This window comes from Thunnus maccoyii, chromosome 4 (assembly GCF_910596095.1).
Source record: "Thunnus maccoyii chromosome 4, fThuMac1.1, whole genome shotgun sequence".
Taxonomy (NCBI): domain Eukaryota; kingdom Metazoa; phylum Chordata; class Actinopteri; order Scombriformes; family Scombridae; genus Thunnus; species Thunnus maccoyii.
In genome coordinates this window covers 25,989,026-26,012,494 of record NC_056536.1, presented here as the reverse complement: position 1 = coordinate 26,012,494, position 23,469 = coordinate 25,989,026, and the positions used below count along the sequence as shown (strand labels likewise).

At 39.9% G+C, this 23,469-nt stretch overlaps 2 protein-coding genes across 3 annotated transcripts in view; one reads left to right on the top strand and one right to left on the bottom strand.

Moving 5' to 3' along the window:
* Nucleotides 1-323: 323 nt before the first annotated feature.
* dnmt3ba (DNA (cytosine-5-)-methyltransferase 3 beta, duplicate a) lies at nt 324-22,997 on the bottom strand. 2 transcript variants are annotated; one of them, XM_042408130.1, is made up of 26 exons: nt 22,462-22,997; nt 21,165-21,299; nt 19,493-19,638; nt 15,163-15,328; nt 13,319-15,045; nt 13,087-13,213; nt 12,320-12,379; nt 12,022-12,068; nt 11,441-11,578; nt 9,334-9,396; nt 9,041-9,190; nt 7,994-8,101; nt 6,472-6,601; nt 6,029-6,145; nt 5,828-5,872; nt 5,648-5,727; nt 5,382-5,494; nt 4,858-5,041; nt 4,434-4,518; nt 4,167-4,312; nt 3,917-4,007; nt 3,650-3,798; nt 3,465-3,550; nt 3,275-3,344; nt 2,989-3,107; nt 324-2,088 (listed from the first exon to the last, which is right to left on the bottom strand). In XM_042408130.1, exons 2-26 carry the CDS (start codon nt 21,286-21,288, stop codon nt 1,947-1,949), a joined length of 4,413 nt encoding a protein of 1,470 aa, XP_042264064.1. In that variant the 5' UTR covers nt 21,289-21,299; nt 22,462-22,997; the 3' UTR covers nt 324-1,946. The 2 variants fall into 2 exon arrangements, with proteins under 2 accessions (XP_042264064.1, XP_042264066.1); XM_042408132.1 differs by lacking the exon at nt 11,441-11,578.
* The window catches only part of LOC121895195 (nucleolar protein 4-like), a 54,709-nt gene continuing 41,620 nt past the window's right edge, over nt 10,381-23,469 (top strand). Inside the window, exon 1 of the mRNA XM_042408136.1 lies at nt 10,381-10,443. The gene's annotated coding sequence lies outside the window, so the exon portion shown is untranslated. The remainder of the gene's footprint in view (nt 10,444-23,469) is intronic.

The following is a 23,469-nucleotide window of genomic DNA, read 5'->3' as shown; positions in this document are numbered from 1 at the left end:
TTTAAAAGACTTTATCGTTGTTTTACATGATAAAAAAAAAAGTCGCCCTGCATCTTTAGAGGCCGTGATCATTGGCGTCGTTTCTGAATCCCCCATCAAGGGGACAGTGATTGGCCAGAAAAGACGACTGCATACAATGTTAAACAGCCATTTACCATCTGTTTCTCACTTTTTAAAAATGAATTCAAACAGGTTCTGGTCTCTCATCCTTTATTTATTTTTTCATGATTTATTCTTATCTTTTTAAATTAAAATAATTCAGATTATTTTTTTCATTATTATTATTTGCTTTTTTCTTCAACTTTTTAAAATTTTGTGCTCCTTTTTCATTATTTCTTTAATAATTAAAAAAAAAAACTATTATTTTTAATTAAAATGGCTGCACAAATTCCCACGTGATTGAAACGTGTTCTTACAGTATTCATTTCTCTGTGCATATTATTGTTTGACCCTGAGGAAGACCATGGTCATAATGATAAAGGTCTTTTAACTTTTGTATTTTAACAAAGTGACGTGTCTCGAAGGACGCTGTGAAATACGGTCGGCTCGTCTTGTTTATAATGTTTTCACGCTCTCTTATTAAAAAAGGGATCAAAAGTGCAAAACCAGTGTTACGGTCCTTTAAGGCACACAGCTCCTTCATCGGAAGACGCTGTGAATAATGCTGAAGTCTGACCTCTGCGGTATTGTAATGAAAGTTTACAGTAACTGACGACTTAACTACAGTCATATTTAAAACACTCCAGTTGAAATATTGATAACAGTCATATGAGTTTGGCCTCAATAAGCCGACACAAAATATTTTTTTGGGCATGTATAAATAACAGTCCTTGAAATAGATAACATGTTATAGCACAAATGCAAACCCAGTGAGGTAATTTTGGACAAAATCACTGGTGCACCATAGTGAGATTATTTCATTTGGATAAAAACGTTTTAGTAAACAGAGTAAAAAAAAAAAAAGGCTGGTTGATTAATTATCTAAAACTTTTCACATAGGAGGTAAAAAAGATAAAAATTCAACATAGCTAACGATGAACATAATTAGATCACACTAAAAAAAAAAAAAAAGATTATAAAACAATATAAAATACAGATTATAAGAAAACAAAGTTAACATTTTTCATATTTATAAATTAAATACAGGATAAAAAAAGTGTAACTGCTGATTTTTTTTAACCAATTAACCAGTGTTGAGGTAGAGACCTGAGGTAGAGGGCCTGTGTCTTGAAGCCAGGTCTGACGGCTCTCTCTGGTTTACCTGGTTTCACTGGAACTGAATACTGGTAATCCTGGATATGAATATAAATGAATGATATGAAGCTATTTATTGGGTCGTCAGTGTGGTTAAAAATCCATCTGTTTACCTAAAATTCAGTTTTAAACCCATATCGAACATCTAGTTGTGCAAACATGATATAATTATCGTTTAAAATGTCTCTATTGTTCTTTCTTGTCATGTCGTCGTAAACTCCAGTGATCTGATTGGTTAGTCGGTGGGCTTGTTAACAGGTTTTGATTCTGTCTGACTGAAGCACGTTAATCCTGCAGCATATTGTGATCTAACCGTGTTAACAGTGAGCCAGCTCTGTGATCCCGGAAAACCCGAGTAAAGCCCAAAGATAGCTGGGTGACCCACTAATCTCGCTTCGAGAGACAGGCCCGCGTTCTTACTGTTTGATCACAGCACCGTCGTTCATCAAAGGAAACCTCGTCCACGATGAAGGAAACCTGAAAAGTGTCAGTTGCTCGCTGGTGATAGTGGATCATGGATGACAGACATCTCAGAGGATTGAAGGCAAACATTTCTCAAAGTCAAAATAGTGAATGTTAAATTAGGTCTTTCAGAAAGAGACAGGAGAGCTTAAACTACTTAGTAATGCAGGGCAGGATACAGCAGTGGATTTACCGCTGCAGCTCTGATATAAAGACCTTCCTCACAGTTACTATTCACATTCAAAATAGTCCTTCAGTGGGGCGAAGAGGTGACGAATAACAGGGACACTCCAGGAGCGACCCAAGACTTTCTGCCTCTGCATCCGGCCCATGTTGTTCACATCTGTGTAGTGTTTGGGGAAGCCAAAGATCCTGAAAGAATCAACCACATGCAAAACGTTTAAGATACAAAACATCCAATTACCTGAAATGTGCTAAAAAAAAAAAACAGAGCGGAATTTCTATATTTACAAAAAGTGTCAGCATTTAGCTCAACTTTCTTCTTTTTTTAAAGGTACATTTTGCCTTTTTTAGAAAGCGACGGAGTCTACAGACAGCAAGAGAGTAAAGGTCCTGGAATCAAACGGGGGCTTTGTGTGTTTATGGTAAATATATTAATCACTTTTAGCTTTTTTTTAGTTAATAAAAAGAGAGATTTCTGAGACATCCAAAAGAGTGCGAAAGCTTTTTTTTTTACTTTTGATTTGCAGAGCGGATCTGACGAGTAACATGGAGTACAGTTGTTTTGAAAATTAGTGTCTAAAATCACTCCATATTTACTCTGCAGTGTACTACATTTATACTCTGCCATTTTATCAAAATTATGAGTGTGTTTTTTATCCGTTATATAAAGCCGTCAATACTGGAACAACAAAAAAGTAGTGTCAACAGCAGGTACACTACTTTCTGCTAACAATTCCATGATGCAGTGTGTTGCATGTCATAAATGTGAAAGTCGTGCAAAACAACAACATCAGTGATGATACCAAACAATGATTATCTGGTGTCCAAAATGTCCATCTACTGCTCGTTAAAGAGTAAACTACTGAGGGTCTATTATACAGCGAGTATTGAATGAATGAACGAGGGAGTTTTACTCTGCTGCCTGGAACAGTTGACCTTTGCTGTCTTTTTGTTTCTCGTTCAGGTGCTTTGCAATCTATAAAGTACAACTTTTGGAGATTTAAAAAAATGCTTTATCTAACATCTACATACTAAACTTGAGATTAAAGCTTTGCATATAAACAATATGTTTAAATGTTAATTGCTTACTGTTCCATTTCGGTGCACCACAGGTAGTCATCTTTGCCGTTCATGCAGACGGGTAGCGGCCCCATCTTCCCCTGCCTTATGGAGTTTGACTTTGTTGTTATGGTGCGGACTTTATCAAACTGCAGGAAGAGAAAACATCAGAATCAGGGCATTTTACCTTTTTAGGAATCATTTCTGGGGAGATCAGTTAACCCAGCCTTCCTGGTCACATGGAGGAGAATGGAGGCACTCATTCTTTTAAACTGCAAACTAAACATTATGTGACAACAAAAAACACTGATCCTACCTTCGCCTTGCGTCCGACTTCCAAACAATCCTGGAGAGCCACTTTGTCGTCTAGAGATGTAGCGAGAGGTCTGAAGAGAAAGGTGGACGGGCATGTAATGTAATTAAAGTTTCTTCAGGAAGTGAATCTTTGTCTTTTAGCTCGAGAATACGCAGGAAAGAAATGATACGACATGTGCATTAGTATGTACCTGTTCATGCCAGGGAGGTTTCCCCAGAAGTAGCGCGCTCTGTGAGCAGGACTGACTTTCACTGCATCAATAAGAATTGGATTACACTGAAAAAAAGAGATGGAAAATAATGAGCAATAAGACTTAAAGCAGTCTGTTGGGTTGAAAGGAAGCTTTCACCAGTAATAAACACACAGTATAATCACCTCAAGGAATCTACAGATATCTGATTTATCATTGGCGCTCATGAAAACCACGTTCTCAAACAACCAGAAAAAGGGACGGTCGTCGTCCTCCTTCGGCTTCAACAAGGTCAATATGCGGTAGTACTCGAAAAAGAGCCTTCCAGTGCCCTCTGCAGGACAAAACAAGAAAAACAAACAAGAGTTGTCAATGAAGAGTTTATGTGTGTAGAACATGCATTTTTATCAGCAACTACTTGTTAACTGTTCAGATATTTGGAAGCTGCATACCAAATAATCCTTTCCGAAGAGGGTTGACCATCGACAGGTCGTTACACGGACTGCCTCCAATCAGAAGATCAAAGGGACCCCATTCAGCCAGCTGCAAAACACGACTCCAGAGTGTAAGTTCATATTTTTATATTGTTTTCAGTCGTTTTTGATGTGCCAAACTCACAGAAATTGACGACAGAGCTGAAGGTGAGTTCAGATTAGTTTTCAGGGGTTGAGAAATGAGAAATCTTTCTCAGCTCGCACTCACATGTTTCCTCGTGATGGTGCGAACGTCATTGACGTATTCTATCTTTCCATCGTGCTTGACCATCCCCACAGTGATCGAATCCTCACAGATTTCTGAAGCGATGTAGCGCTCAATCTTGAAGCCCAAATCTCTGAGCACCAGGTATCCTGTCACGATGATACAGTTGATTAAGAGCGAGTTATTCACACAATCTCCATTACTGTCTTCTCGTTCTACTTTTGGTTCAGGTGATTGTCTGACTGAAGATGACTGTCAGGATGAACTTACCTGTTGCAATACCATCGAAGAGCGAGAGCACCTTGATTGGTCTGCGCTTATCGGCAGGGATGGAGGGATAAACTCTGTGAGGCTCCTGTGATAAAGGAAATAAAATCACAGGTAAACAGAAGCCACCACACCAGTAACAGCACTGGTTATGTACATGCAGCCTGTTGTACCAGCTGCTGCTCAATTTGTTTTGTTAATTAGTTTAGCAGGTATTTTGGTCATAAACCAGTATTTGTCAGGGGATCATCAAAGTCATCTGGATTCATTCTCTGGGCCCGTACACACCTCTCTGAGAGTCTCTACAAACACCTAACATGATAAGCTTCCCAATGTTTGGATTTAGTGCAGAACCGTCGTATTAGATCACGCTGGATGTCGACAGGTGTAACTAATGCGTATTGAGACAGCAGAGTGTTGTACTTACAAACTCCATGGCACTGTTGTTGACAAAGAAGTCTTGGACCTTAACGCTCCAGTCTGGTCTGAGTTTGAGGTTTCCTTTGCACTGTGACGGTTTGCACATGTAGCAGCTCCATGGATCGACGTCTTTCAGCTTGTCAAAGGTTCCCGGACCCACCAGGATGTCCAGACAGTCCTTACAGAAACATCTGGGAGCGACAGACACACACGAACATCCAGAAAACATATAAATGAAAGTGAGACATTTTTTTGTAAATTTAAACGGGAGATAATTTCATTGTGATCTATATAAATGTATTTGCTTGTACGTTGAGATAAATATTTATTGAAGAAGTTACATTTGTGTAGATATTTTGTTCTAAGCACCACACAGTGGTCACAGTCTAGCTGACGACAATCATATCGATGGCTAAGGTTGTGTGTCATCATTCAAAATATATATAAAAAACCCAATTATGGTCACACTGATGGATGATAAACAATAAATATCAATAAACTGGCCAGAAATAACACCTGAGCAGTGTTTACCTGCAGCAACTGGCATTGCCACACAGAATGACCTCTAAGCCTGCGCAGCACACCGTGCAGTACGACTGGTAGCCATCTTCATCGTAGCGATACAGGGTCTCTGTGAAGTTCTCCTGTAAACAGTGAAAAGGTAGTTTTGCGGCATTTGGGATGTTAATAGTCGCTGGTTTTCAGATGGAGGTTAGACGTTTACAAACTGGAGTGGAATGAAGAAAAGCAGACCACATACAATAGACAGAGATCAGATCATTAGATTATTAGATTACCTTGCATTTTAGACAAAGACCACCTTCAAACAACGGGTGCTGCACTTCAATCTCAGATGTGCCACAAGACAAACAAAAATCTGAAATAACACACATTTACTTTAGAACTGAGATTGTTATAGTTACATCAAAGAGGATTTTAAATCACAAACTTCTTCAATACTCTCACACAAAACTTACTTTCGATTTTTTTTCCCTTCTCCTTGAGCTTTTCTATTATCGATTCTGTGAAGGAAGATATTAAAACAGATCACACAAAGGGAGACAAAGTGATGATAATAACATAAAGCCTGTGACTGAATCTAGTAGCTTCCTCAAATTTTTTACTCTCATGCCAGTTTGTCGTTATTTTTATGGACTTCCAACAAAAGCGATACGTACCTCTGCTGCAGGTGACGATGGAAGCGTTGGCCTTATTTTTAAAAACATATTTCCTTTTTGCTGGGGGCTGGTACTCGGACGGGGCGGAGTCGGAGGAGTCAACATGTGCAGCAGAATCTGCACCAGAAAAAGATGGAATCAAGAGAAATTTTATGCAAAAAACACGAGTTGTGAAATTGCTGATAGAGCCAGACGGACACACGTATAAACTGACAGTTAATTCTTAATCAGTTAATTCTTAGTTCACTTCTAAAATACTAATACATATAGCAACGCTGTCTGAACCACTCTATATTCTCAAGCTTTCTATGAATCAGACAGGAAGAAAAATTACCATAATATGCTGCATTTGATTATAAATATTAAATAAAATATTTGGACATAAAGGATGGTGTGTTGAAAGGAGCTATTCATTTCTGGTGGACTTATAAATGTGCAAGTACCAAGAGGTATGAATCCCTCCGGTCCTGTAGGCAGAAATCCTTCAAAGGCCCAGTCAAGCATCAGCTTGAGCTCTTTTTCTTTGTTTCCTTCAGCCGCAGCAAAAGACTTCACACAACGCTCGCCTGCCAGCTGCAAGTTACAGGTGTGTTAGTGAAATATTTCCAGCCAGTGAGTTAACACATTCTTCAAGCAACTATGAACAATCTGCTTGACACCATCAAACAAAAACATGTTAGCAAAAATGACTTTGGTTCTGTCACTCAATGGTTTGAAAGGTAAACAGTGTTATTGTTTCATTATTATTTCCATCAGTTGTTAAATTATTTGTCATAAAAAAAAGTTTGTTCACAGTTTGGTCCCAATCAGCAAACCTCTGATGCTGAAGCCGAATTTCCACTTCACTTATTAGTTTCAAGGTTTCTGACACTTTGAAGGAATATTCACATTACAGCTAAAAATGGTCTTGTGTTGCTCACTCAGCTCACTGATTAGCTGGCGGACTGACTTTTGGAAAAAAACAAACAAAAAAACAAAAAAGTATAAGCTATAATGTTAATGTTGGAAGCAGTTTATTGCTACATTTCAGAGACTCAAACAGTGTTTAGTAACAATAAAGCCTAGTAGCTGTAATTGCCCATTCAGGACTGTCATACTCACTATGTGGGTAAGACAGTCCTGAACAGGGCTAGTAGCTGCATCTGCATGCTGATATTTCACTGAGCAAAAATCTTTTTTTTTCTCGTTTTGTTATGAGGCCAATTTGTTACTGTACAGTTCTGGAAATACAGAAACAAAAATAATTAATTTTTCGTCCACCTTTCAGTTCAAGCTGTGGTCAACAGCGATTAGCTGCACCCACAATGGTCAGCGCAGCTCAGGTCAAAGTTCGACAAATTTGAGCTTTCACAGTAACGGAGGAGGCACATGCAAAAGGGTTGTTTTCACACAATAATGTGAATACAACTTGATAGCACTGCAATTGCCTTTGGCACAACGTAAGACGTGATAACAGTGAGATATGGACTAAGATTTTATATTTGAATAGATGGAATGATGGAAAAAGCTGAATGGTCATAAATATGATGTTTTAAAGGTCCAAATAACCTGTTATATCACAATAACTAACAATTCATCTGAAACTAATAAAATCCCAGTAGAAAGAAGACAGAGGGGAATTGTCTGAAGGAATCTGGGACTTCTTCACTATAATCAAGAAAAAACTTGGTAAAAATGATCACTCTGAATTACAAGGTCACTACTGGTGAGAACCAACTTCATCCTCTATTCTTTGAGTTGACAATACCCTTGTCAGAAGAAGCACCACACAAAGTTACAGAACCAATGTCATGAGGGTCATTTAGTTGTAGTTTCCCGAGTTTGAGCATTGACAAATTCTGCATTCAACAATGTGGTACAACATTGTGCAGTGATATAGTGGGATGAGGAAAAAGAGGATGTGTAAGACACACAAAGAGAAAAAATGTACAAAATACCGATTGTGTGACAGTTTTGGTCTTTTACCTCGATGATCTGGAAGATGGCCTCCTTATAGAGAGGCAGGCTGGCGAAGGAGTTTCTGCAGAAGCACTTTGTAAAGGTACTAAATGGCAGCAGACCCTCCGTATAGATCTGCAACAGATGGTGGTGATGATGTGAAAATCATTAGTTCAGAAAAATGTTCCTGCAGCTCGAGTACATAAATATCAAAACAAACTAGGGCTGTAGTCAAACAAAGATGGGGGGGAGGGTGTAACGGGACAGAGTGCACAGTAAACTCGACAGTCACACATTTCTCTGTTCTGTATTTCTCTGTTTTGTGTCTTCGGGTTATGCTAGCCCATTGTTGCTAACTTTGGAGCTAACCCCCTTTACATTTCCAGCATTTTGGGAAACAACAGACGTGACTTTTTAGCATTTATTAACTGACACACTGTAGTCTGTACTGTACATTTACTGCCAGACTGACAACTTACTACTGACCTTTTCCTCTGCCCCGCTTGCATCCACCATCACTTATCTGCCCCTCGCTCTCTCCCACTCACTAGGCAAACATACTCCTTAACGGAGCCACGCTACCAGTGGTTTCCCAGGCAACGACAGAGGTAGAGTCAAGTACCGCAACAGCGCTGCACAGAAACTCCCAAACGCTATCGATTTCCATATCAAATATTAAAAAACATTTTTTTTGGCCTGGCGGGGGTTCCCGTTGTGTCATTATGGAGAAACACAGATTCAGTAAACGTTCAGTACGTTCAGTAAACGTTGAGTACAGTCAGATCCAGCAGTCTCCATTAGGTTGGGCGAGTTCAAAGTTGTGAAAACAACGGGTGTGTTTTGAACATACCCCCGTTTTCACAGGTAATTTGTTAGTCTGTCCCTCCCGCCGCAGGAAATAATGGATTACTCCTGGAAAGCTGTTGATGTAGCACTTTTCTCCTTAAGAAAATAACACGGAGATTATTCGACCAATGAGAATTTAGTCGGACGAGAGCATATCAACCAACTAATCGACCAGTAGACCAGCAGACTACAGCCCTAAAACAAACATTCAAACATTGTGCTACGAACCTCTGAGAACATCCCGTCGCCGAACCACTCCACCCTCCGCATACCCGGAGGAGCTGACTTGGTTTTCCACGGCATCACCATCCCAGGCCACCAGGAAAACCCCTTCACTTTCCCCCACACCAGCTCTCCTGTCAGAAACCCTTTACCGTCCTGCAGAGAAAAAGCAGTGATGATTGAAAACAAAATTTTCATATAAAAGCTAAAAGTCTAACAGAGATATTTCCTATGACGTGTTTAATTACCAGACTTGGAGAAAACTGTATTGTGGGATTATTCCTGTAACTGTAACATACCTGGTAGGCATGTTTCCGTCGTCCTCTTGGTGTGGGTTTACTGGATGGTGATGTCTCTTCCTCCTGAGGACAAAGACGTCAAAGGTTTAAAGGGATTTAGGAGGAGACATAAATCCAGTTGTCTGCGATAGTAAGTTTAAGTAAAAACCAATCACTTACGTCTTGATTCTTTTATGTTTTTAATTTCAAGTGACAAGGAGAAGAAAATTTGTTAAAACCAAGGAGCAACGGAGCCCTTCATCAATGTTTAAATGTGAGGGTTCGCTTTGTTCAAAGCAGCATAATATACTGTAATATATGACTATAAATCTAATTTTAAACATAGGAGCCAGCATTATGCTTGGCAGGATGTGTTTTCCTACTCCTGCCTTGTTTACAGGTGAACAAAGCCAATGCGAAATCTGAAATGAAGGTGTGTTAAGACGTGGTTTGGACTCCAATAGCTGAATCTGTTTTCATGTTTTTATTTGTTAACTCAGAACTCACCCGTGTCACAGAACAGATTTTCTTCCATTTAATCAAATTTAACAATCAACACCGACTGTGAATCACATGCGTCACTATGGGAACGCTCACGTTTTGAGTCTATTTTGTTTTCTGCGCTGTGTTTAATGAAGCATAATGTCCACAAGCAACTGTAGAAATCACACAAATCTCTGTTTATCTGTTGTGAACTTTTTAATAGAACAATGAAAAGGGAAATAAATCAATGAATCAATCCACAGGAAGTGTGTTGCTGACAGGACACTTGTTCTGAGGAATGTAATGGTCGAGCTGCAGTCGGTGAGATAAAACAAAATGGATGCTACATGGACGCGGATTCCCAGTAACTGAATCTTTTATAGTATATTATAGTAATTTAGATGTATGTATGGAGTTTTCTTGTATCACAAACGCAAGGTGTGTATCCTTGAGGTTTAACAAGTTATTCTGCCAAGGAGTAGCAAGTAGTTTTTGAGTTCTGCAGTGACTCCTACTGGTCATTCAACAGAAGTAGTTACACGACAGGGAACTTCCTTCAGAGCTAACAGGACGGAGTAGAGAGCACATGTGCCAGCATCTGCTACTGCTATTTATCTTCAACATTGTTGCCTTGGACACTATTTATCCGTGAGTATTTTGTGTTAGCAATTTCTTTACACTATATGCATGATATATTTGCTGTGTATTTGTTTTGTTGCAGATTCGGTCTAAAGGTGACTTAACAGATGGCTAGCATAGCTGCAACCTGTTAGCTAACCTGCTTAGCTCATGACACAGCATTTTTTTTGTTTCTTACATAGTTATGTCAGCTTAATGAAGATTGTTCAGATTCTGATTTGTGTTTGCATTTTGTGCTTTTTTGTTGTTTTACAGTAAATGTGGATCTTCATTAAACATGTGAAAAGTTAAGTTTATCGGATGACCGCAGACTGTTAGCTAACTGTTAGCTGTCTAGCTCTGGATAGAGACTAGGCCTACTCATTGCGAGGACACTATAAAAGTGTATTTAAATCCTGCACTGTTTACATCCATAAGGAGCTGCAATAATTAATCGATTAGGCTATCTGAATAGTCAACTGACAGAAAATTAACTGGCAACTATTTTGATAATCAAATAATCATTTCAGTCATTTACCGAGCAAAAGTGCCAAGTATTAGTACCAGCTTCTCATATGAAAATATTTTCTGTTTTTCTTTATCATATATGACAAGAGACTCTAAGAAATTATGATTTCAATTTTAAATGATTGATCAAGAAATGTATTCTTAGTTGTAGCCCCACATCCGTGTTTACTAGCCTTCAGTCTTCTTCTTCTCTGCCTTTGGTCAGAAACTCCACAGAGTATCTTTAACTAAACAGCAAATGTGTAATCTATCTTTTACTTCTTAAAATTTCATTCTTTAGAGTCCTCAAGTGGTAAGTTACTAACAGCTTTTGTAATTTGAAATTGTTGATGCTAAACCTAAATAGATTTGATTAAATGCTGTCAAGCTCCAACCTTAATCATTGTGCAGGATGCTTATGTGTTGTAGGGTAAACCACTACGTTTGTTTTTGTTATGCTGGCATTTCAGAGGGCAGAGAGGGCTGTCATGACCCTGGTAGTATACTTGAGTATACCTACCACCTCATCACGGGACTCCGGACCCTTATCAAGAGCTATGGGTTTGCACCAGGTGCTACGGCCAGCCTGAAACACTGTACGGGCCTGTGGCGTCTGGCGCAAGCTGCTTTCCCAGCCAAAACCTCCCCTAATGGTCCCCTGAGAGACAACACACTCTCATTACACACTCAAATATCATGCAAATGTACACCAAAAAACGCACACACGCCTTCATATACAGGCAAACTGCACCTCATCATAGCAGTAATTATATTGGCCAGATAACGAGAATAAAGAAGTAAGTAAAGGATAAAAGACTGTTGGTAAGGTCAGAGGGATTAAAGAAAAGAAGGTTTATTTTACAAAAGCAGCAACTTTGAATTTTAAACGATATACAAATATGGATGCAAAAATTAAATTTCCCTAGAAACTGCTGTCAAGTGCAGCTGCCGGTATTTATGGTGAAATAACAGACATTGTTTTTAAATTCAGAACAATAAAGTCCTATTTGTCATTACAAATCTGACTTTTTTAAATCAAGTTGCTTATGTAGATGTAGTAGATTAAGAAGCAGCAGAAGATCAGGAAAGAAAAAGTGTTACCTCTTTCAATAAGGAGCCATTCTCTTCATAATGATAACTCTTTGGATCTTTGGAAGGAAACACAAAGTATTTTGGTATTTTTAGTGTTGAAATCAGAGACATGATAACTGCATTCTGACATCCTAAAAATCTGGAGGATAAAAGGAAGCCAAATATGGTGCACAACACAAAATAATTCATGTTTTTCTTTTCTCAGCTAATAAATTACAATAAGATTTACTTAATTTAACTTTCACTCAGTATACCTTACGGGTAAAATTACACTTCAATAATGACACATTTAAAAAGTTTTTCTTACCATTTAATTTTGTAAGGCGGACTTTACATGGCTTCAAGGTCACATCAAGGCCATTGAATCCTAGAAAATAAGATAAAAGTGTGGATAACATGTAGGATCCAGTATATGGACTTCTTATACACTTCTGCTTAAAGCAGCTGGTGTGCGGGACTTTTGTCTCCCCCTTCTGGCAGTGAGAGTAAAGAAGGGCGCTTGGCTGTGATCGCCTGAGTACAAAGACGTTACCAGGACAAGGAGAAGACATTTCTCTTTGTTTGATAACGTTAAAAGTAAAGTTAGACTTTTCTGTCAGCTTCCCGACTCATTTTAACAAAGACAAGAGAAAAAGAGGGAGAGAGAGAGAGCTACTCTGGTCGAGCGGGCTAGAGACTGAATGAGATGACTCGTTTCACTATCAGAATTTGATCCATTCGGTCTGATAACATTTGGAAAGTCTAGAAGAGCCACACGATTAAACGGCCAAACGCCCAGCACAGGAATGTTGCCCCAGACATGAGATATAAAAACTCCTTATACTGTGAAATACAGAGAGATTTATCTGGCAGCGATAGGCTTAATCAGCATTGTGTGAACTCGTTTGGCAACGGCTTGAATGTAACTGACGTTCATTTATATGCAAAAGTTCGACACTGCAGGTTTAAAGTCTTTTACACATACACCATAAGAATCATTATCTTATGAAATATGGTTTATATTATCAGATGATTAAATTAATTTACATGCGCATTTTACTTAATTGCACTACCTATGGACTATCTTCTTCTTACCTTCAGTCTTAATTGAGGACTCCTTGTTGCTGATGCTGTCGGAGAGAGTGCTATCAGACGTGATGTCACTCTCGCTTTCTGTTAAGGCTTCACTGTCAGACAATGTGGCATCACCATTCTCCAAGGCCTTAGAGAGGAAGCAGAACATATATGAAATAAATGAATTAAAACACACAAAAACTAAGCACAAAGACAGACAAAAGATTTTGATACAACTCTTCCATTTATATACCTGAGAAAACACCAGCTGAGCATCAAGTGGAGGACAGGGGAGGCACAACAGGGTAAAAACAAGCTTCCTGAGGATTGAGGTTGGTTTGGTTTCCTTCAGTACGTTGGCCCAGTGTTTCTCCAGTGAAACTACTGCTGACTTTTCCTTTTCTCCCTCCTCAGCCAGCTGATACTCGACGAATTCACTAGTGAGCTGCTTGACCTCCTCAGGGGAGCTGCAGATTCCCAATGTAATGCCAAGCTCTCCTACTGCTTCCCCTGTTACTTTCAGCCTGCTCTGGGGGTTTAGCAGCTGAGCCAAGCCTCTTAGCACCTCCTCACTTAGAGGCAGCTCTTCTGCAATGCTACCTGCGAGCGCAATGTAGAACGGCAACACCTCCTCTTGTAAATGTGGCAGCACTTCTGCAGCTTTAGACTCATTCAGGAAGTCTTCTGCAGCTTTCCCACCCAGACTGAGTTCAGAGCTTGACAGGTGGAATTTCTTGTTATTAAGGATTTGGGCATCACGTTCTTTGAGGAAGCGAACAGCAGCTTCAGGATGAAGGAAGGAGGAGGTGTAGGTCCACAGCAGGCTACTGGCTTCTTCTAGGATGAGCGGCAAATCAGCTCGGGCAGCTCCCTCGTGTGTCTGCATGTGCCTTTGGAAATTGTGCAGAGGCTTTAGGGCCTGCTCCAGGAACATAAATGTTGCCCTGACTTTGGGATCCTGCAGCTGGGAGCAGATTAACTTGGCTTTGTCATCTTCCTTGTCGCAAGAGCTAAAGTACAATATAAGATCTGTCCATATTTCTAAGATTTTTGTGACTAACTGGCAAAAATTAAGGCAGCTGGTGTTGAGAGGAAATGATGCATTTTCTCCGGTGATATCTGAGTCAAAAAGAGCCTTGAGGTTGTCATTCTTGGTAGAGCAGGAGGAGTAGTGGGCATGGATGTCTACCATCAACTCTTGAGCCTGGTTGGAGAGTCTTTTAACCCCAGCATGGCAAGCAGCATCACCAATGTTGTACAGCCCCCCTAAGGCTACTATGTTCGGGTTGAGCTCCCTGAGCTGCGAGCAGATCTGCTGTGAGGCTGCACTTTTACTGTCAGAATAAACAGTGACAAGATTATCCGTTGGTAACTCAAATTTCTTCAAGGTTTCCACCACTGCCGCCGCCGTTTGATCTCCTCCATTATCTGCTGGAGACTGAAGAGCATCCAGAAATCGGATGCGGTGCTTGGAGGCTTCGACATCAAAAAACCCAGCAAGCACCACAGAGGCAGTCTCATCCTTGCCCAGTGTTACCCCTTCATAAATGTATACGCAGTAAGGAGTATGTTGGCAAACAGATGTAATATCTTTGGGGTACTGCAACCCCAGTTTACAGCGTGCAAAATAACTAGACACCTGCCTGCCATCACTGGAGCCATGCTTAAAGTGTTTGTGAATAAAACGGATAGCTGCGTTGCTACAGGGAAGCGGCTCAGAGCGTTGGCTTTGCAGGCGAACACTCTTGGCGATTTTAGCCCTTTTCATGTGTATTTTTGTTTCCACATGTCGCTTGAGGTCAATAAAGCCTTTATGAAGAGTGCTCAGGTTTCTGTCACAAATGCGGCAGTAGGTATAGCTCTCTCCAAGAGTACTTCTTTCAGCCCAGTCAAAAGTATTCTTCCACTCTTCAGTGTAAATGTATTTTGTCGTTGTCACAGTGCCGTTCTCTTCAGTGTCTGATTCCAATTTAGGCTTCCCTGACAAAGTAAAAGAGCAAAATTACGACTGCACAACTGCTGTAAATCTGGTAAATGAAACCCATGCACTGCTATGTTTTATTGTCACAATGAAAGAAAATGCTATGTTATATTTACATGATTGGGGAGATGCCAGAATAGGGCTGATATCATGGCTGTCCCGAGCCTTCACAGGGTCGTATTCCTCAGTTTTCACATTTGCCACGTAGAAAGCTTTGAACCACTTCAGGATCTCAAAGTTGCTTTTAAAATCCCCATTTATGAGCTCCTCAACTGGAATCGTCTAAATCAAAACAAAGAAGACATGACAGAGTTTTAAAATTAATCTGACTTCACACAGTGAACAACATGGATACATTTGGTACAGGGACTGAAATAATTAAAGCTGCAAGCAGCATTGGTCGTGACCTCGAACTCTAGCCCGTCAGGATCAGATCATTTTGCTTTTTAAAAATGAGGGATATTTCTTACATGCGTGTTGTGCTTTTATTTTGAAAGTTTGATTGACAGGATGAGAATTTCCTGCAGGGTGAGACATGTCTGTCTTGCTCACACCTGTGTCATCAAAATTATGCAAGTTTTGAGCCATTTCACTAGAATTTCAATTAGTACATAGGTGGCGCTAGAGAGCACATTTTGGCACTTTAGGGGTTAATTTTTACATTTTATCAAATTATTCACCAGACCTGATGTGCGTGCCAAATTTGGTGAATTTTTGAGCATGTTTAGGGGGTCAAATTTAGGTGTGTAAAACACTAATTAAAACACTAATTACACCTATACTTAAATGCACATCAGTGTTTCCGCTGGTAACATTTTGCTGTGGTGGGCCGCCAAGCCAAAATCTTTGCCACCATGCCAAAAAACCCTAGAAAAACCAAAACAATCATCTTTAAGGTGGTCATAAAACTCAGTGCGAGCTGTCTGAAGTTAGTCTTTTTCTCATCTTGATGCTCCGTTAAAAATCAAACACGTTTAGGATTATAGGAAGTTTTTGGCTCTTCCGAACACAAAATATTAAGCAGCAAGCTGGGTAGTTACTATGACAACGGCCGAAAAAACTCCTAAAATACCGTCACACACACACACACACACAATAGATGGTGAATTACATTGGTGAATTAATAGTGTTAATTCACCGTCATGTATTTTAGTGAGAATTCTTACATTTTTTAAATGGTTCTCCTCTCATTCCCCCGTCTTCTCACACTAAAATAGTGCAGCTACCCAACGGAGGGTGGGAGCGAGTTGAGGCAAAAATAATCCAATATGTAAGGTTTGTGCGCAAATTAAAGTTTCACTTTATGGATTATATTGATGCTGAATTGACAAGTAGACTGTCAACACCTTTTACCTTGTGTTTCTAGAGTTATGTGTTTTTGCGGACATGTAAGGAACTGTTAATATGTCATATTTCGTAAAGAGTTATTGGCATAATATTTTCCCCGGAGAGCACAGTCGCCTCAGTTTATTTCAAACTGCTATGTATATTTTTAACATTTTGTCACCACCGCAGAAAAACTAGGTAACAGCTAAAGTATGACAAGGTTGTCTGATGTTGACTGCTGTTATTGGTTGGTACGCTGTAAATGGTTGCCTTTTGTTTACGTGTTTTTAAACTACATTCCTAATGAAACTTTAAAGCTCATAATATGACCTCCCCTGTCTGTCAGCTGCTGTTTGTCTGCAGTGCATTTACTGCTTTTTCACACATGGTTTCAGGCCAGTTGGAGGAGTTAAACCTGTGACTTTCTGCCTTTGTATAACTGTCCAGGCTGCTGCTGTTTCTAATGTATTTCATGCAGTTTGCGGGGTTTCTGTGGGCAGCTGTATAAACTGTGTAGCTGTTTTAATGTTGTAAAAATACCTAGTTTTCCCTGCATTCTGGAAAACCTGGAAATTTAAGGCATTGTTCAAGTACAGGATGACACCTTTTGAAATGTGATGTGTTAAATGAAAATGAATTAATAACAGGAACAGTAAGCGTGTAGTGTCTGTTGTTGTTGCTCAGTAATAACTGAATTAATTAATTAATTAACATTTTCTTTTTGGCTGATTTTTCAGAACAAACCACTGAACACACGAGGGAAGTTTCTGTTTGTAAATCTCACCAGGAGCAGGATGGGAAATAATCTCAAAATGAATTTAGTTGTAGTCTTGCAAATACTGACCCTGCAAGATCCCCAGTCTTTGCAAAATCTTAGTCTGTAACTAAACTCAGTGACTTTGGACACATTGTTTTTAGATATGAGAGGTGGTCAGACTTAAGTCTTTTTAAAGTCTTCTAGTGTACAAATCCCCCCTGACCCTAGTTCACGTCGCCCCCACGGGAATCCACTTGTTCCACAGGTAACACTGCACATTCTTGTGCTTTCATAGCCTAGAAGGCAGATGAAGTCAGTGATTCAAAGTAAACTTCCCCGTGAATAGTTTGGAATCTTAAGTTCTTTCTTAATTATCTGTAATTGTAATTCAACATTTTGGGAAATACCTGTATACACAGTAGAGAGATGAGATGAGAAGACTGAATGTTAAAATGACTATTTGTGGTTGTTTCGTTACAACTAAGTTAATATGTTAGAAGTCTTATTTCTGTTTTCTAAAGTATTTTTTCTGTATTTCTTTGTGGTCACTTTAAGAATCACAGCACGTCAGTGATGGGTAGTGACGGAGTTGCGTAGTTATGTAGTTACGTGATGTGACCATGTGACCAATCAGGAAGTAAATGAGCACACAAAGAGAGGCACGTTTTTACTCTGAGCTAATCCAGGAACATCTGCATACATCTTATGGAAGCATCATGGGTATGTACTGATTGTTTTATTGTTATCTACGATCGATCGGAGATCATTATTTTTGGGACAATGTTACATTCTGTGAAGTTTGATGCTAGAAATCTACTGAGTTACTACTGCTAATGACTAATGCAAATGCTCCTAGGCCATTGGAAGTTCATATAAGAATAAATACAAATAAATAAATGAACAGATAATTGATTACATGATAAAATATGATGCCATATATTACATTTGAAGTTAAATATACAAGAGACACTTAAAACCTGTAACAGTAAAAAACAAGGGGATTTAATTAGAGCACCTAACGGTGTAAAGGCCCTATTGTATTTGAGGGAATTATTATTATTTTTTGTCCAGAAGAATCGCATTTTTGAGGGGTTAAATGTGCTTGAAAACTCATGAAACTTGTTTAAGTGTGGCAATATGGCTCAAGGGCACCCCCTAGAAGATTTCTGAGTCAAAGCCCCCATTTTTAAATTTGACGTAGATGAACGAAATTTGGTAGGCACATGTATCAAGTCCAGACGCACATAAAAGCCTCTTGGAGCCATACCATAAGTCCAAAAGGAAGTCAGCCATTTTGAATTTACTTCGCAATTTTTGCCATTAGTAGGCGTTAACAAACTTCTCCTAGAGATTGAGCCTGACCGACTTCAAATTTGGCCGTGAAACAGGAAGTTGTTGTAACTTCAATGTATATCGTCCAACCTGCACCAAATTTCTCATGCTTGATAAGAGTCCAGGCCTGAACACATCAACATGTCAATATTGAGTCATAGTGCCACCTACAACACCTGACAACAGGAAGTCAGCTTTATATGACAAACATCATCCGATTTACATGGAATTTACATGGTGTGGTCTAAACATGATATACAGGAACATGTTGTATAATTAGGGGGTGTTCTCTAGCGCCTCATAGTGGACACATGAAGTGATATTTATCTCCTTCTTGCAATGTTCGATAATAGTCCAGGCCTGAACACATCTACATAACCGCAATAAAACCCTTTGACTGCAGCGCAACCCGACAAGCACGAAGGTGCGAGGGCCCGTTCATCGCTGCTTGCAGCTTTAATTCATATTAAAGATTGAGTTGGTTTATTTATATATTGTGTATATCTGTACATGTTAAAAGCAAGCATAGTGTTGATAATGCTTTCTGTGTGTTTTAGTTTCACCTTTCCTTGCAATGTCAACAAACTTGAGGACAAGGGGAAAACTGTCTTCAGAGTCTGACGTTAGGAAGGTGTTTATCTGTCTGTCAAGTTATATACAGCACATACACCGAGGGCAGCACAGTAGTTATACAGGGAGTTGCATAGCACAGAACTATTTGTTGACCAGGTGCAGTGACTTCCTGGAGTTTTGCCATCACTGTGCAGTCGCCAGGCAACCATTGGCAACTCCAGGAAGTCACTGTTCTTAGCTCTACAGTATTTTCATATCATAATTAACACACAATCTGATAAACCCCACCATGCAAAAACACTGGCATACTTCCTGTAAGTAAAAATTTCCCTCGTAATGGCTGGATAGATAACATTCATTATGATAATGACAGACATCGACACATAACTAGCTCCTAAAACAAGCATAGAAAACAGAAGTAAAAAAACAAGCGTTTCTACTAGAGAAAAACTGCATACCTTTGTGATGCCGTTCTTGCTGAAGGCCTCATGTAGGAGACTGAAGTTGTGCTTACAGTCATCTTCACCTTGTGCATCAAATTTCACCTTGGACATGTCAACAGAGCCAGGGATAACCCAGTCCATGAGCTGACACTGACACGCACCTGTAGGATCACACACACATCAAAACAATTCAGGAATTGTTACCTGAACCAGGACAAATGGAGGAAAGAGTGCTTGTATGTTGGGTTTTTTTTTTTTTATGGGAGTTGGTATAACTGTAGAGGTGAACTGTGAGTGGACATGGCCATTCAAGCTCACTGTGACTTTTTCTGCTTGTGATATTCCTTCCCACAATATTTAAAGTTGCAATACATGACATTCAGCCACTAGATGCTGCACTATAGCGCCAAGATCTCAGACCAAACAGAGAAGTTTGTGACCCGGCCGCCATGGTGGAAACGGACATGGAAGACACGGAGGGACTCACATGCACAAACATGCACATGCAGCTGGACTGGCTACCAAAACAAAGACCAGAGAGGTTCAGATAAGAACACACACAGCCGGCGTGTGACTTCATTCACTGCTCAGGTCGCCATTACTCCGTTATATCTTTGCATAGCAAGTTGTTTGCATTTATTGCACCTTTATGACTGATCTGTGGACCACATAGTGCTGAATATTTGCATAGCTTGTTGTGTTGACCAATTTTTATTGAAATATAGCCCTGCTAACAAAGTAAAAGTGATTATAAAAGTCACAAATGCATTGCACTTGTGATAGTGCAAAACTTTTTAATGTGATGCAGCAGCCGTAAGTTAACAGCTCAAATACGGCTGTAAGATGATCAATTAACAGTGAAATAAGGCAGATATCTAAAAGTTGAAACCACAAAGATTTGGTTACAAGAACAAGTACTTAAGTAAGTTTAGCAGAAGACATGTCGTGATTTGAGACGCAAGACTACTACATAGGGCCATACACCGTTACTGTGAGGCAGCAGCGGAAACACGTGCATTCATGGCTTGCCATAATTAAAGCAGGCTAAACCAACTCCGTGGAAAAAGAGGAATTAGGCCGTATTCAGACCAAATCAGGCGGTGCAGCGTTCAGCCGCAGGGTCGAGCGGAGGTGTGTGGGGCTGTGGACGTGTTTATTAGTGCTCTAGAACGTAACCACTGTGGAACAATCAGAAAATAACGTTTATGTATCTGATTCACCGGGATTTCTCGCTACCAGCGCTCCCTCTCTTCACTCACTCTCTAGCTCGCTCGACCACAGCTGCTCTCTCTCGTCCTCTCAGCTCTCTCTCTCTTTTTCTCTCGTCTTTTTTAAAAGGAGTCGGGAAGACGACAGCAAAGTCTAACTTTACTTTACAATATCAAATGAAGAGAAATGTCCTCCTCTCATCCTTGTAACATCCTTGTGCTCCCTCATGGCAGAGTTAACAGCTCTGATCAGTCTGATCTCCAGGTGTGATCGACCACCGCAGCCTTCAGCCACAGTGACGTCAGGTTGTGTTTCTCCAAAAGTTGACTCTGGCTCAGTCTGATGCGGCACCGCAGTGGCCAAAACAGCTGCAGTCAAAACACACTACCTCCATTCGAATAAACGGGAAGACTGGCGTTTTCGCCGCACTGCCTGATTTGGTCTGAATACAGCCTTAGGTCTGCTACTGATGACTTACCTGAACCAATCTGCCGCACATCTTTGAAGTCTGTCTTCAGCAGGTTGTTGAGCCAGGTCACCAGTTGAAAGCGGCTGGTTTTATCTAGGAAGGGTTCTGGTGTCACAACCGCTGGACTTGCCATCTTGCAGCTCTCTACGAAAGAAAACAGAAAAAAATCACATTTTTTAAAAATAAATTCAGAGGAGTATTAAGAATGAATGGTTAGATAATAAGAAAAGGTCTTGTTGTAGTTTACACATATTTAGGTCTATAATTTGTACATTGCCATCTATTCCAAACATAAAATCACAACATTACTCTGATCTGTCTGCTCTTCATACTGTACTAGCATACATGCTATGATCAACAGCTTGTAGCATGCATGTCAGTGATATATCCCCTTGCACAAATTCATTTTTCAAAAGGGAATCGCTATATTGCTACTCATTGACAAAACATAGCTCTCAGTGTTGCCAAAGCTCATGTCAACCCCTACCCCATGACTGGGTGGGGGTGGTGTAGGGGTGGTGGGTGGGTACTAAATCTCCTATTGTCTGACTGACTGTGGAGGATAAAGGCTGAGGGCTTTCTATCAAATTTGGTGAAACCAGACACCTTCACGACTGCGTCTTTTTGGATTTGTCTGACAGTTTTTCTTGACGTGCATGCACGAAAAAACACAGGACTGAGTGCTGCAGGACACCGGCGCCACGCTGCTGCTGCTGCTGTCTCTCTCTCTTCCCCTCAATATATAGAAAGCGTAAATGAAATCTCGCGTTGTCAATTTTTTGCCGCGAACGTCCCAGATGCAGAACTTTGACAAGGAAACGTGAGCCTTAACATTAGATCCTTACATTAATTACAGTGGAAGCACTACAATACAATGGAAGCAATGCAATACCATGCACTACAAAAGTGATACTGTAAATGCACAGACAACCGGCATGTTCATTTCATTAAACACGGTTTGTCTTCAACATTTCACATCACATGCACGGTCCTGCAGCTACAGCTTGATTTCACATGCAGGGAACGATCTTTTTTTAAGTTTTACATTTAAGAAAGTGGCTAAAACTGATATGCACCGATAGTATCCCCGTGTTTGCAAATGGGCTTATCAGCAGACTCTACGGGAATACGGAGGGTAATTACAGAACCGGCAAAAAGAAGACTGGAAACAAAACAGAACAATAAAGGCTGTAATTTTAACCTGTGCTTATCATCCATAGACCGGCTTTACATGGGGAAGTTACAATAGGTTGTGTGTGGCTGTTTTATACACGTAAATGTATATGATATATAATAGGTGACTTACCCCGTCGTTCCCCGATAACGTTACAAGAAGATCTGCCTCGTCCTTGTGTCGTCCGCAGCGTGATTGGACGACCGAAACTTCCATAGGCTTACGAATAGGCTTACGAAACTTCCGCCCACCTCATGATCAAATGATCAGCATTGGGGCCAAAATATTAGTGGCGCCACATCCAAAGCAAAAATAAAAATAAATAAATAAATAAATGAAATTTAAAAAAAAATCAATATCTCGCCGATTTCCAGTTGGCCGAAAATTATGGTTGCTGGCGTTAACGTTTAATCACTAAACTATGCTGCTATAGTTAGTAAACGTTAACGTTCGGTGTAACCACTGTAACATTAAATAGCTACAAACGTGAAATGTTAAGCTATATCGGTATCCAATAAGTTATAGCCTATATGTGACAGATAATCGAGATAAAAACTACACTATTCAATAGTTAGTGTAGGAGAAGAGACGTTATTCGTCACCTCCTTTCGTTGCATATGTGCCTGCATATTGTGTTAAGATACTAAAATTGAGGTTAACTGTTAGTTAACTGTGTCAGTTATGGTACATGCTAACTATTAAAACATAGCAGCCGGGCTCACTAAACAGCAAATTTTAAGTCGAGAACACCCCGTGTCTTTGTGCCGTAATTACAATGAAATGCAGCTTACATAACTCGCAATAATGGCGGTTGTTTCGGTTCAACGGCTGGTCGTTTGGTTGCGAGGCCTGTTGTAACCGTGTAATGGCGACCCAACAGGGCTGTCGATCACAAGAAAACTTTATCGCATATTGAAACTTTAGCGGTTTGATGTGATGTGTAGCATTGTCTAATTGGTGAAAGAAAAAGTTGATAAAAGCTTAGCTAATGTGGCGCCTATACTTTGGCCATTTTGTGAAATCTTGAGGGCACAAGTGAAGCCATTACAGCACCTGCTGTACTTTATGTAAGACCCAGGAAAAAGTGAGTAACGTTAACGCTAAAAATTGAAAGTGACTAATCTTGTGTCAAGTAAACTG

Bases quoted from the DNA above. Each gene is read 5' to 3' on its own strand.
- dnmt3ba (XM_042408130.1), bottom strand. From the start codon at position 21,288: ATGGCAAGTCCAGCGGTTGTGACACCAGAACCCTTCCTAGATAAAACC. The intron at 5,042-5,381 runs GTAAACACTGCT...TGTCGCTCCCAG, and splicing joins GGCAATGCCAGTTGCTGCAG to ATGTTTCTGTAAGGACTGTC. The intron at 3,551-3,649 runs GTGATTATACTG...TCTTTTTTTCAG, and splicing joins ATATCTGTAGATTCCTTGAG to TGTAATCCAATTCTTATTGA.